At 36.3% G+C, this 16,217-nt stretch overlaps 1 protein-coding gene across 1 annotated transcript in view; it reads right to left on the reverse strand.

The window, feature by feature from the left end:
• Positions 1-301: 301 nt before the first annotated feature.
• LOC145667991 (uncharacterized) overlaps positions 302-16,217 on the reverse strand; it is a 30,487-nt gene continuing 14,571 nt past the window's right edge. The window contains exon 2 of the mRNA XM_081735435.1: positions 302-3,835. Coding sequence (XP_081591561.1) covers positions 3,286-3,835 — 550 coding nt within the window. The 3' untranslated portion in view covers positions 302-3,285. The remainder of the gene's footprint in view (positions 3,836-16,217) is intronic.

Here is a 16,217-nt window from a genome sequence, read left to right on the forward strand (position 1 = left end):
TCTTGGAGACTAGTACTCATTCAAACTTTAATACTTAACACTGTACACTATCATTTCTAAAAGTTACTTCCAATTCAGCCATAATTTTGTAAATAGAATGCAGAACCTAAGGCCAAGATTTTCTCACGCTTTGCGTTTAACTAACTTTTATCAGATTGCACTTAGTTTTCTCAGACGGAGTTGAATACTTACTTTTGTATCTTCCAGTATTGAATGTTACCATCTAGTACTTACCATTGGCTTTCTTGTAGCAAGTTCTTTTCAAAAACGAAAATTAAACAAAATCCATACAATATGGTTTTCAAATTGCTGCTTTTGCAATAATTTTTATTAACCTGACACATTTTTATTTTTTTGATAAAACATTTATTATTGTGCGATAGGCTTATTTCCTGTTAACAATAAATATACTGGAAGATTATAAGGTAACATAATAGAAGTACAATGTAATTAAATGCTAGCGTAGTTGGTCGGTAAAATAGCATTTTTCTTTTCTATTTTCAAAAGAGAACACATGATAGCTTATGTTGTAAATGTGTTCTTATTCTAAAAACAGAATAACACTGTACATTGATGGCAAGCTTTTATGTACACTAACTTCAGTAGCGTATCCAATGCGTTTTTATGAAAAGAAAAAAAAACACAATTTTATATATATATATATATATGGATGTGTGTGTGTGTACACATGGCTGGATAAATGGAACGGAAAATATCAGTATTGTGCCTACCTAATCTACGTCCGGAATATGTACTATTATGTATCGGATTGGTCATAGTCTATTGGATTGGGAAAAGTTTTTTGCATCAACTAGAGCAGCCCCAGATAAAATTGCCATCGAAAAAGGAAATGAAATTTTTCAGTTTTACGTCCCACAGTTATGTCAGTTAGGCTAAAAGAGACGGTGATGATGAGTAATGAATGAAATTGTGGAATGAAGAAAGTGGGAGGAAACGGGAGAACCACGAGAAAACCCACGCACACGGTGTTTGTCCACCACAAAGTTCACTTGGCGGGAGCAGGGTTTGAACGCGAGAACCCAAGCGCCAGAGGTGAACGCTCTACCACTGAGCCACCGCGGCACAAAGTTGCCACCGATTTGCCTCATGTGGATGATGAGCATAGTAATATTTCGAACTCTCTCATAATGTATATCAGAAAATAATTACACCCTTACAAATATGGCCTCAGGAAGTAAGTACTAAACTAATTGAAAACATGTCTCGCAAAACGTGATTTTGTACCAAATATTATACCAACACTCTTTTGGCTACGAATTTCTGAAGTGCGTGTGTAAGCTTTTGATTTGTAATACTTGAAGTTAGCTAAATTTTCGCTCCCATCTTAGGCGCAAGAAACTCTTCACTCGTAAGGCTTTACCTTCTCCATGTCAATATGCGTTTTGCTAAATACAAACTTAATATGAATTCCTCTTGACATCAGTGCTGTATATTATATTTTTACCCTACTCCTTAAGATGTGTTTCAACTTTGATTTTAACTATATTTCTCTCCACACCTTCATAATGTTGAAGGTTCTCAATAGTATATATCGATATGCGCGCTGCTGAACTAGACCTTAAACTACACTTCTTTCATTACTTTTGTCGTTTTCATCTGTATGTATTAATGTGATTCCAAAACTAAATTATAATGAAATCACTTTCTGCACATTGTAACGTGAGAAGTTTTCACCAGTATTTAGTACGAAGTATTGCCAAACGTGTCGTTTGTGTAAATATTATTCAGCATTCCTGGCACTTCTGAGTTTTTCAGCTGTACATATTAACCTGTTTTGACAAACTTGACCTATTACTAATCTGATTCAACACTACGCACGTTTGAAAATTTTGCCTGCATCTATTGACATGTGTCATGCCAAATATATCATGATCGAATCTTTTGTACACTCTTGGCACATCTGAGATTTTTCAACTGTATGTATTAACATGTGTGTTTTCAAGCTTTATATTCGACTGAATCCCTCCACACTCTTGGCGCACGTGAGGTACCACATCCGTATGTATGAACATGTTTGCCAAACATGACTTTTCGATGAATCCATTTGCACGTTCTTCGCACGTGAGAGAATTTTCTCTTTATAGCGTCACATTTGTCTTGGCAAATCTAAGTATTTTTCTAAATAGATCCGCACACTCTTGGAAAATAAGTGATTTTTTAACAGTATGTATTAAGACGTATGTTAAGTTTGAACTTTGACCAAATCACTTTCCGTATCTTTGGCACGCGCTGCTAGGTATACACCCGCATGAATAACTATGTGTGTTGCCAAGTGTGATCTTTGAAGAAATTCCCTTCCACACCCTTGGCAGGTGTGAGGTTTTAAACCCGAATGTACACACATGTGTGTTGTGAAATTATACATTGCACTAAATATTTTTCCACATTCCTTGCAAGAGTGACGTTTATTGCCTGTATGTATTGACATGTGCATTGCTACTCCTGACCTAAAAATAAATCCCTTTCTACACACATTACACGTGTGACGTTTTTCGCCAGCATGTAACGACGTGTCTTGCCAAACGTAACTTATCACTGAATCTTTTTCCACACACCTGGCATATGAAAGTTTTTTCACCTGAATGTGCTAACATGTCTTGTCAAATTTGACCCACTTCTATATCGCTTTCCACACTCATCGCACATATGAGGTTTTTCACCAGTGTGGATCAACATATGTTTCCAATAATGACCTATGGAAAAATCCTTTTCCACACTCTTCGCATGCGTGAGGTCTCGCACCCGTATGCATAACCATGTGTGTTGCCAAGTTTGATCTTTTACTAAATCTCTTTCCGCATACTTGGCATGCGTGAGGATTTACACCCGTATGTATAAACATGTGTTTTGCCAAGTATGACTTTTGACGAAATCCCTTTCCACACTCTTGGCAGGCGTGAGGTTTCAATCCTGAATGTACGAACATGTGTTTTGTCAAATTACACTCTGCACTAAATCCTTTACTACATACCTGACACGTGTGACGTTTATCGCCTGTATGTATTGACATGTGTATTGCTAAATCTGACTTCCTAATATAACCCTTTCCACACTCATGGCATTTATGACGTTTTTCGCCTTATGTAGTGACACGTGACAAGCATGACTTATAGTTAAATCCCTTTGAATACTCCTGGCACGTGTAACGTTTTTCGCCCGTATGTATCGGGATATGTCCTGCCAAATCTGTCCTACGATAAAATCCCATTCCACACTTCCGGCATGCGTAACGTGTTTCGCCTGTATATATTGGCATGTGTCTTTTCAAATCTGCCCTACGATTAAATCCTTTTCCACACTCTTTGCAGGCATGAGCTCTCGCACCTGTATGTATAACCATGTGTGATGCCAAGTTTGATACTTCACTGAATCCCTTTCCGCATACTTGGATGCGTGAGGTTTTACATCCGTATGGATAAACATATGTTTTGCCAAGTATGACTTTTGACGAAATAATTTCCCACACTCTTGGCAGGCATGAGGTTTCAATCCTGAACGTACAGACATGTGTGTTGTCAAATTACACTTTGCACTAAATCCTTTACCACATACCTGACACGTGTGACTTTTCTCGCCTGTATGTATTGGCACGTGTCTTGTCAAATCTGCCCTATGATTAAATCCCTTTCCACACTCTAGGCAGGCATGAGGTTTTACACCCGTATGAATATACATGTGCCTTGCAAAAGTAGACTTACAGTTGAATCCTCTTCCACACTTCTGGCACGTATGTCGACTTACACTTGTATGTATTAAATTGTGGTTTCCCAAATATGACTTTTGAGTAAATCCTTTTCCATAATTTTGCTCCACTCTGCATATTAAAAAGATGAAAGTGAAACGTTATACATTATTTTAAAAAAGAAGGAAGTTCACCTGTGAGAAAAACATTTTATCATATTCTGGATATTTTTTTAACTGGGATTTTTTTAACGCATTACTTTCATTGAAAAGAGTGTCATAAGCAGAGGATAACGATTAAAAACATACGTCATAAATTGCCATCTCATGAGTGTCCCTTATTAGAAAGAGAAAATTTAAAACATTAATTTCCCATTTAAAATAAACTTTCGCGTACACCGAGGTTTTCGAAAATACCGTATTTAGAACGAGATGACACAATGGGAATATTAGTTCCAAATACCTAAATATGGCATACTGCTAGTCATTAGCTTTTAGAAGGGGTGCGTCGGTTAATATTAACTTTACGCTGCAGGTAGAACGGTCCCTCAAACGACTCTCTTCATTTTTTACGTTACTTCTATTTGAATGACGATCCCATGACCAATGTTGCTATTCAGCCGGTTCGCAAAAATCACTTGTAAAATATTTCTCGTTCGCAAACAGTTTCTTACACCCAAACGAAGTACATTTCATCAATTATACCAATGAAAAGTTTAGTTGTTTCTAGAAATTCTTGCAGCTAAAGGTTAAACAACGATCTCTCAGAACAAGGTATAGGCGTTTATTTCTTAATCTCAAATGCTTATATATCAATAATGAGAACTGGAATCACATGAGTGTAGTGGTGAGGTCTATTTACATTTGAAACGCCTGCATACTATTATCAACAATTTTCAAGCCGTTGCTGGATGACGGTCTTTCCAACACTGTATGTCCATTATCTATTTTGAGTAATTCGTTTCCAAGGTATAAGCGTTGCTACACTAATTTTCTTGTATTAGGAACATGTATAGGTCTTTACTTCTCACTTGTGGTATCCAGTAAAAAATTTGCTTTTGGTCTACCTTAGTTCTATCTATCTATCTATCTATCTATCTATCTATCTATCTATATATATATATATATATATATATATATATATATATATGGCGTGTGTGTGTGTGTGATTTTCAGTTTAACGTTCCTTTCAGGAGCGAGGCTATATGACACGTGGATCTACTGATCAACGTGCAACAAAAAACAAATGAGCTCCCGCTAAGAACCGAACCAGGTCTCCCCCACCAAAAGTGCGTACGCTAAGCGTTTACCACCAGGGACTTCTCTCTCTCTCTCTCTCTCTCTCTCTCTCTATATATATATATATATATATATATATATGGGATCCGGTCAAAACCCCCACACTCAAGAAATGTCAAAACGCCCACACAAATGGTCAAACCCCCACACAAATGGACAAATCTCCCAAATACACGAACGGTCATAACCCCCACACCCAAGAAATGTCAAAACGCCCACACGATCGGTCATAACCCCCACACAAATGGACAAATCTCCCAAATACACGAACGGTCATAACCCCCACAGCCAAAACCCCCACTAGTAATCGGTCATAACCTCCAACGGTCATAACTCCCACACAAATGGACAAAACAGCCACACATAGCAACGGTCACAATCCCCACATAAATGGACAAAACCCCCACACAAATGGACAAAACTCCCACACAATTGGTCAAATCTCCCACACTCTGAAATGATCCTGGTTGTATGTCTTGCCCTTGTACTTTTTAATAACATTTTTTATTCCACTTAAACCGATGTTGCAACTATTCTTCTTGCACTGTTTTGTAATGACAGAAACACTAAAGTGGGCGTCGTAAAGAGCCCCAACAAAGACGTGCAATCACGGTTAGTGATGGGTAAATTCCCGGGAAGATATTTTTCGGGAATGTTCCCTGGGAATATTCCCGGGAAGATTCCCAAAATAGGAATTTATCCAGGAATTTATGTTTAATCAGAAAGAAAATTGCATTCTATTACTATATTATGATTTCAAAGTTGAATTGACTTTTATATCACAGCATTTTATTACTGTTGTCCACAGAGGACTCTTTAAAAAGTATATTCTGAACGGTACTATGTTACTTTATTAACACTTTATTATATTTAGAGAGTACGCATAACTGTATATTTATTTACAATATGTTCTATCAATTAAATATATGTGAAAAATTATATAGTAAGCTCTAATACTTTTAAACCACTAAACAGTTTAAATTTATATGTAAGTGGATTTGCTCAACTTGACTCTATTACTGATATTATAAATACATTAAATTTATAAATGTTATAAACCAATTAGATGGGTAAATGCTAGAAGATACATGTCTCACCAATTTATCAACATTTGCGCATACGGACGTTAATTCACATGTAAAAGAAGTCCGAGTACCTCTTCAGAAATTCGAGTCAGAGAGAGGAGACAGACCGACGTCTATTACTAATGGTGGTTCAGGGTTTATTAATAGTGCTTCATCTCTATTTCTACATAATTCTAAATTACTTTACAAAATGGTTCCTCTTCATCATTTGTAAATTAGTACTTTGCTAATTTTGGCTGTTCTTTAGCATTGAGGGCCAGCTTTTGCACCTTTTTTTTTTTTTTGCGATATTCTATTCCGATGCGATTGTTTTATGGTTTCATACGTTAAATTACGTTACCAAAATTAAATTCAGACAGCATTGCAGAGCGAGCGTTAGCGAATGAAGGCGGGTTAGAGCCCCGCATGGCACGTTGTTTTTTATCTTCGTTACCAACAATTCACTTTCTTGTTTCACAGAAATCATTTTCACTTACCTTTCCGTTTTGTATAAATCCCCTACTGCCCTAAAAAAAATGTGTTCGATACTTTCTTGACTACTTTAACATCACTGTCAACTCATTTCTTCCGTAAATCATCCTACTTTTCGCTAGTTTTGGCTCCTCAATACTATACAATTACCTTACTTTTTAGTTCAAGTGCAAATGGAACTTAAATACTCATATTATTAGTTATATAAAGTACCGTCAAATAATATTAAATTTTTTAACCTCAAAATTCTTTAGAACCCAGAAGTAAATCATAATATATTAAAATAAAGTAATTAGTCATATGATTCTTATAATTTGGAAGATAAAGTAGAGAAATGGAAATAAATTCCTTCCCGGGAATTTATAGGCCAGGGAAAAAACCCGGGAATATTCCCATTTTTAAATTCCTTCCCACCGGGAATATTCCCACTGCCCATCACTAATCACGGTATTTTCAGAGTGTGGGGGATTTGTCCGATTGTGTGGGGGTTTTGTCCATTTGTGTGGGGGTTTTGTCCATTTATGTGGAGATTGTGACCGTTGCTATGTGTGGGAGTTTTGTCCATTTGTGTGGGAGTTTTGACCAATCGTGTGGGCGTTTTGACATTTCTTGAGTGCGGGGGTTTTGGCTGTGGGGGTTTTGACCGTTCGTGCGTTTGGGGGATTTGTCCATTTGTGTGGGGGTTATGACCAATCGTGTGGGCGTTTTGACATTTCTTGAGTGTGGGGGTTTTGGCTGTGGGGGTTTTGACCGTTCGTGCGTTTGGGGGATTTGTCCATTTGTGTGGGAGTTATGATCGATCGTGTGGGCGTTTTGACATTTCTTGAGTGTGGGGGTTTTGACCTAGACCCATATATATATATATATATATATATATATATATATATATATATATATATATATATATATATATATATATATATAAACCGGTTCTTAAAAAAATAGGATAACACCGCTGCCTATAAGTAATAGTATAGTTTTAAATTGTATACCAAAAATAAGGTTTGTAAGGAACGGATTATGTAAGTGTGGTGAATTCGAAACAGCAAATCTTTGCTGGAAACCAGTGGAGAATAATGTACGCTTTATTGTATAAATTGGCAATTTACGTGGTATTCTTATTCGTAAAATTCCCGTGCGATACAAAATTGACTCATGAAATACAGACATCCAACGCACGTCATCTGATACTGTCAATTTAGGGTTGACAATTTCAAAGAATAAAACAAATAATAGGAAGACTAGGTTTTACGCAATGTTGCGAACTAATATTGAGCTGAATACCTATACACATTAAACACAACATTTATACCTGTTTAGATATTTTTTAACATGGGTAACTTCTAAAACTGTGGATCTCGAGTCAAGAAATCTTTTCAGGAAAAAAAAGGATTCCCATAATTTTCCTTCTAAATAACGTTTACCTATTCATCAATGTCTCGTTACTTACGGAGACTATTTTAACTCTTACGAAGAAACTATGTCCAAGAATATCACATTCCTCCTGCTTAATTAACATTCATATTATATATATATTTCATTCCGGAGTTTTAAAACTATAATGTTCACGGGGCAAACTTTGTGGGACCCCTTACTAGCAAGACAGAATATCCTAATGTAACACGCCGATTCTGATAACATTGAACACAAATAGGGATCATTGAAAAAGCTGTGACATCTATCTTACAATGGACAACAAGCGCAGTGAAAGGGTCATATTGTATTATAAAAATGGAGTCAAAATGAGAAATGTGGAATATAGCGAGAACAAGAAGAAATACTGGAAAAGATTAAATGTACAAAATCTACCGATAGTTGATGGAACTTAATGACATAGAATGCACCCATTCGTAGAAAGCAAAACATAATGAAATGGACGAATCACGTGTACAACATTGTCAAAACTTGCTAAGCAAATGAGAGAAAAGAGTGGCAAGGAACTACAGAAAACCAAAACCGGGAACAGAAAATACGTTTTCGTTTTGGGTGTATACCTCCTTAGTATGTGAAAGAGACAGATATTGCTTTCAACGCAGGAAGATGGGAGAACACGCAGGAAGGATGCAAACGCCGCCCGTATAGACATCCAAAGTGACAGTACTGCACAGGGATTATATATGTCGCTTAAAGGGAAAGACGATTAGATACATGTTGGAAACGAAAATGTGTGTAAGCAGCAGTAACACGAAAGGAAAATGCATTGCGCACTAGAAAGTAATATCAGGTGGTCCACATATGTAAGATAATGAGAAACAATAACAGCAGTACATCAGATGAGAATCAACATAACACCAGTACTAAAATCAGCGCACATATGTATGTAAGCATGGATAAAACCTGGAAACAAGACGCTCACTAATAATTGGTAGCACAAAAGTGCTGTTTCAGAAAGAAATCGTTCAATGGAAAAGTTTTGGCACTACGAACACCTGATGATGGATATGTTGTCGCACTCTGTTTCACAGGCCGATGACGTCGACTGAAAAAAACATAACTCCACTGAATTTGGAAAGTAATCTGGTCGTGTTGAAAGATATAAAGAACGGAACTACAAGTATTGAAAAAGACGTACATAACATGGGAATGACAATATATCAACATGGCATTTAAGTGTCAGGATATTGTCTCTGCTGTGCAAATTGGTGTTCAGTTGCTGAAGGCGTACCGCATCAGATAGTTTGAGTACGAAATTCTTCCCAATTCTTAAAGCATACACGTCCAGAGGTTGTATTACAAAGTTGTGTAGTTAACTTCATAATGTTGCACTGCTGTCCAGAGGCAGTATTGTTGCCAAGTCGGCTCGATCTTAACCTGTCCACAAGTCGACTCAAAGTACCGTTTCCTCATTGACTTATGGAAGGATCACCGAATATAACCACGCCTTATTGATCTGTTTTGTCGTTTTCACAGATGATGATGTAGAAATGTGTAAGACTTGTGGGCGGAATATTCTGTTAAATCCGTGGCCCAGAATAAAATGTACCCTAAAGCTCATTGTGTAGCGATGTATGATACCAGGTAGAGTTTGCATTGTTGCTGTGATATGCTTCTCGCGTCGCAAAATCAGACAAAAAATGAAATGAAATATTTAAGTTTTACGTCCCACGAATGTGCCTGTTAGGCTAAAGGAGACGGTGATGAGAAATCAATGAAATGGTGGAATGAGCAAAGTGGGAGGAAACGGAAGAACACCCAGAAAACCCACAATCGTGCTGTTTGTCCACACAAAGTCCACACGGTGCAAGCTGGAATCGAACCAGCAACCTCAAGCACTGATTGGGGTTATTACGTTATCCTCGCCATGATCAATAATGAGCGAACATAGATTTTGGACGAAAATGTTGGCATGACACTGGATAACATTCCCATACTATGTGTTACATATTTTATAACTCTGTTTGAAACTTTGGTGATATATTTTAAAGCGCCATAACTATTTCTTTGAAGCTTTGAACTTAGCAATAGCTGTTGTTTGGGTTGCTTCTAACTCCCAAAAATGCAAATCTGTGTTATGTACAATTAGGTGCCGCTGTTTTGATGTAAATTTATCATCCACAGTTCAGTCTACCACGGTTAACTTTTCATGTTGGATCTACCTTCTATGTTTCTCCCATCTATATAAATCTGTTCTGCATTTGACACTGTTCTTTTACAGCTTTCGAAAATATATTTCTATTCTTTCCACGTTTCGAAAACGATACTGCCTTGCGCTTATATTCGAAGTTCACAGTGTTATCTTGGACTAGGGTGTCTGATCTCTCTAGCTCCAGAATACGTTGTTTCCAATGTCAACATACATGTGTCCATTAGTCTTGTCACTTTTCAGGAAGTAAAAAATGTAGTCCTTGAACCACATATTCGTTTGCATTTATGGTGTCCGGACACATTGTGTTGCCTAATATCATATCATCAGCATATCCTCTACATTCAGGGGATTTACATAGACCTTCTTACGAACGTTTCGCACCCACTTGCATCTCATCCCAATTTGTCGCATACGCACAAATACGGACATACACACACCAGGTGCACAACAATCAAATACCACTCCATCTGCCAATATTCACCCCAAGTTTTCACATGTAGTTCAATGTCGCCTTGCTTGGGTTGTTGGAGATAGTACCTGTGAAACACTCAAATGAATATACAGACTTTACTGGGTTTAAACCTCGCGTTTCGCAAATTTTCATGCCTAATCAAGCTGGTATTACATATGCTATGTCCCATGCTATGATGGCTCACAACTGGTATTGTGTTCAGCGTCAACGTGCTCATTCTTTACAGTATTTGTACGTATTATGATGTACAACGTAATCTCATCTTGCATTTCTTCATCTATTAGACCTTTGCATTACTCAACCTGAGGATCTGATATATATATATATATATATATATATATATATATATATATATATATATATATATATATATATATATATGCAACCCACCGTGCAATAGTTGCGTATCCCTTATTCTTCGTGCATTGAGATGAATCTCCGTCTCCATCCCATACTAGCGACATATGCACTCAAACAAAAACATATTTTTCCGTTTTCATTTCTTCTTTATTCCTCTTCCTTGCCACCCTGTTCACATATTTCCGTACTATAAATACATTATAAATATGTAAACGTCACTTGTTCATTTTCAGACGTTTTCCTTTCTTCGCATGGATCCATTCTACCTCATTGCCATGCGTAGTCTATGGGTAATATTTACGGCATTTAACGTTTTCCGATATCTCTTCTCGTTTTCGGTATGTTGCGCATAATCTAATGACCTTATTTTGACTTGATTTTTATGACCTTATTTGACTATTTCGATGCCCTTGTTGGCCTATGTAATGAAATGCGTGTCTCATTTTTCCTCGATGTTACCTAAGTCTGTTCAATTTTATCGCAATCGGCGTGTTACAGCGGGATACTCTGCCTTGTAAGTATATCCACGTATTTTAATAGATTTAGACATATGGCATTTTAGACACACGCTACAGGGAGTAAGAATTACGAAATATGTTGTGTCTGCGCATTTAAAAATGCATTCTGAAAAGAGTAGACATTTCATTTATATCATCACAGTTAGCTTTCCATATAAAAATGTGAGTTCTAACTTGTCAACTTTTCACTCCAGTTACAAATAAGATCAAGGACCTCCAAAATCCCCAACCTGTTTGACAATACACATAAGCTTATTCCCGCTTGTATTTACCGAACGATTTGTGAAAGTGAAAACTTCAAGTTATGCATCGGTTTTCTGAATATTCCGTTGCAGAGATCGCACACTCGTGAACAGGTGTGTGTCTCGCTGACTAGAAACAGATAGAGAACTTTTTGTGCACACATTTGCGAAAGTATGAATGAAGACCGAAAAGAGTTAAATAAAGCAACAGCTATGAATTTGATCTGAAGTTTTCATAGCAACTTACATTGTGCAATTTTAGAAACAAATGTTAAACACAAAAGAAAACAGAATATAAATTTCACAGTTAAACATTAGTACACACTCGATAATATACGCAACACATTCACATTGTGATTATCTGAAATCGAAAATTCAGAGCCTCAGAAATAAAATTTATCTACTGGATATCACTATCGAGGAAAGTAAGTCACTCTGGATTCCTTTCAGTCACTTTGTACGATCCTGTTGTTTAATATACTCTAATTGTTTCTTGCCCTAGCAAACCCGCTACATAGCCTTTCTTACAAGAACTTCACGATCCCTATGCGTATTACTGACGCAAGCGATGTGATTCACTTATGTTAGACATTTTGATATCGTTACTTGTGTAATGGTATGTGATTTCTTCTTATTGTAAGGATGAACTATATCTATTGAGAGGTAAATTTTGTTTCAATTCAGCAGACGCTAAGTAACCTATTCAAACCTTTGTTCTCAATATCCATCAGTCCTCTTCCCTGTGCATTAGTGACCAACTAAATAATACAACAGAGTGGGCTTGTTTCAATTTTTTTTAAACCATCTTAAGTTAGGGCAAAATGGGGGAAATCGCCCTTCTCGCAACGTGGAGTTGCATGTGAATTGTTTCTTTTACAAGATACCTTGTGAACTTGCTCAACACACAGGTTTTCCTTCCTACTCGATTCCAAGTAGGTCGACCGGTCCTATGCTAAAAAAAAAAAATCTTGGTGGGTGACAGGCCTAGTCCAGTATCTACATTTATTACCACGATTACAGAAATAATTATCAGCCACGTATATTATTATACTAATAAAGCAAAGTTCTCCTACAACGCGACACCATTGATTTTAAGCTTGAAGTTCTCCAGCCTAATAAACTTTTGTGACAGATATGAATAAAAGTTTATTGAAGGGGACGCAAGAATCACAGACACATGTAGAATTACTTTCTGGATTGTAGATGACTTACTCTAAAAAGTCAGTTCTATACGAGAGCGCTTCAGAACCAAGAAACTTTCAACATTCAACGAACAATTGGCGAAAAATTAGGAAAAACACTATGTTTCTTATCAATGACAATTGTCAGGTAAAGGCGTACAACTCAAAATGTGATTTAGGAACAGTGTTCCGGTCGACGTAAGTGCGACTTTAAGGTATACATTGAATAGTAATCGGTTAGCTTGGGTTACTAAATAAAAATCACTGAATACCAGGACAATCTTCCAGTAAAAGAATAATTTCTTAAAAAAAAAAAAAAAAGACTATAGCTTTTCAAAAGAGCTTTATTTTCTATATCTTAGAATTCTGTTGACAATATTGAAGCAGTCTCGTCTTAAATGGGAAAATCATTAATTCAGCCTCTTTCCAGACTGTGTTTTGTTCTAAAATAGGGTGGCAAAAAATATAAGATTAGTTTTAATACACTCCCTTATATCAAATTGCCACATGGATATGCTTTCACGTCACATTGCTTTTTCCATGCGATAGTCTCCTTTTTGGCAAACAGAAATAAAAGAGAAATCGGTTTTATTAAGAGTAAAATGTCCGCTGATCGCAATATTAAGTGAAAAATGAGAGCGCGTATATAATTATGCTCTTTTAAATACAAAATGTATCACACAAGAATACACACACACACAAACACACACACACATATATATATATAATGTATGTATGTGTGAATATATACAGTACATTAATGAACCATTCCGACAAAATGTAAGACATGATTTTTCACATCAAAATAAGTCAAAAAGTCATATGGACTTGTGTGGAAAAGTGCATAGTTTCAGAGCTAGGGCTGTCAAAAATTTTCGAAGATGCAAAATTTCAAAAGACCATATTTTCATTTCGAGAAACCATAGAGCTTTGTTCCTTATCAGCGTGAAGGAAGTCATGCGTACACAATCCAAAAATGCATATTACATTTTTCTCAATGGGTGTTCAGAGTATACCCTGCAGGGTGTAATTCCCAGACATGCCATAAACCGAGTTTTGAGATACGTTCTGATTTTATGATTGATCCAAAGTAGGCAAACGATAAGCCTTGACAGCAGCGAACACTGAATGCTTTGACGCAATGTCGGAAGTGTTAAAGATCGTTAACAGCTCGGTAGATCGTGCTCCGGAAAAAGATGCTGCGATGTTTCCTTTCACGCATATAAGTGAAGAAAATGTGAAATATGCCGTAAAGAAATACTTCGCATACCATGTTATTCCGAACACAAAAAGTATGAAGTTGAAGGTCCCTAACACTTCCGACTTCCCTCCAAAGCACTGGATGTCGATTGTTGTTAGAGCTTACCTCCAGTCTACTTGAATCCTCCTAGAAATCAAAGTATATCTGAGAAATCTATTGAGAACTTATTTAAGAATTATGCCCTGCACATAATATCCTGCTCGCGCACTGAAAATTGATGTAATATGCATTGTTGGGTTGTGTATGTGTGACTTCCTTTACGCAGAAAAGGACCACAAGCCACAGTTTCTAAAATTCTAAATGGGCTCTGTTGCAATTTAGATTTTTCGCGATTTTGGACAGCCCTAGCTCTGAAATTATTCACTTTTCGTAATAGATGCATATGAAGTTTTCTCTTATTTTGATGCGAGAAATCACTTCGTACAGTTTGTTCTTATACTTCACTAATACTCTGTATATATCAACATAAAAAAAATGTATTTAGAATATGTAAAAGACACTTTCGTTTCGTACAACACGTTTTAAATTTGTTATAACTTTGTTTAAGGATGTAAATTCCCTATCTAAAAGAAAAGGATTAACATGAACTGCAAATACCCGCAAACCCTGATTCAAATCCTGGTGGAGCATAGCTTTGGAAAGAAGTTAGCAACCCCTAAGGTCACATTTCGATATTATATTAGCTATTTTATATTCTTCTAGAATTATTTGAACTAGTGATGATTTCAAGGGGTAGTATGCATACAAAATTGTATAACGCTCCAGAATTAATGAAATTTTCCTCGATGCAGACAATCGACCATGCACAGAGTGTGTTAGCAGTGTTTTCCGAGTACTATTTCACCCCTTCCCCGATAAAATTGTGGTGTAATGTATGAGTTCGTAACACTGTTGACAAGAGTATCTGTACAATCGTACAAGCGTAGTGCGCTCGTGACGTATTCCGTAAGACGAGTAGAGGTTTCACAAAAAAATTTACAATTTTACACGCTAATTGCGCAAGTTCCAGTATGGTCCATAACTCTCGAAAACAATAGGACATACCGTTCGAAATATCGCTGTTGCATAAGCAAAAGTAATCAATTCAATCATACAACACAAGTTGCCTAATGCTTTAGTAGACTATATACTAAACGCCAGTCAGCACACAAGTTTTCACATAATAAATATAAAGAATCAAGTATCCAGCGTTGAGCGGATAAACGAAAGAAAACAACATTTGTTTTATTGATCACACAGAAACATTAATCAGTTCCTTGATGACCTTAGTCCCCCACTCTACAGAAAAAAAATAATGTCATAAGATATGTGACCAGGTTTATGTAAGTAGAGGCGGGGATTGTTCTTGATCATTACAGCTGCGAGTAGTACAAAGTAATCGAAGGTATATCTGATTAATACGCGCAGTTCTACCCTAAATTTGACCAATATCTACGTCACAGGATGTATCGACCAATACAAATGTGAAATGCTGCATTCGCTGTAGTAATAAAATAATATTAATAAGAGAGAAATAGCAAAACATCTCAAATTAGACAAGAAATCAAAGATAACATAGGACAAGTCATCCGTCCTTACCATATATTATTTTTATTCTTTGTAGAAAAGTATATTGAACAGTGTTAATTAATACTGTAGAAAAAAATGAAAAAGTGTATTATGAACATATTTGACGGTGATCTACTCCGAAAATTGGCATTAGCATACAAGAATAAATGAGGTATCTGTTCCATTAAAAATGTGTAGACATATCTCGTTTAAAATTTGGTGTACAATTTACGCAAAAAGTACGAGTAGAATTGGTACTTATGTAAGTTTAAAACTTTTTTTTTTTTTTTTTTGGTGTATGCCAAAAGTACTGAATAAATATGGTAGCCCTAAGCACATGTAAATAGTAAGCTCATCCACAACCAATCACAGTAAAGAAAATTATTAGTATAACGTACTAAATAGAAAATTTTTAGATACTTACAGGCATATAGACTTAAGATAATAATCTAACTTTAATAATGTATTTAAAAAGTTGTTATGACGAATTGA

Source organism: Thermobia domestica, chromosome 13 (assembly GCF_964235325.1).
Source record: "Thermobia domestica chromosome 13, izTheDome1.hap1.1, whole genome shotgun sequence".
Lineage (NCBI taxonomy): Eukaryota > Metazoa > Arthropoda > Insecta > Zygentoma > Lepismatidae > Thermobia > Thermobia domestica.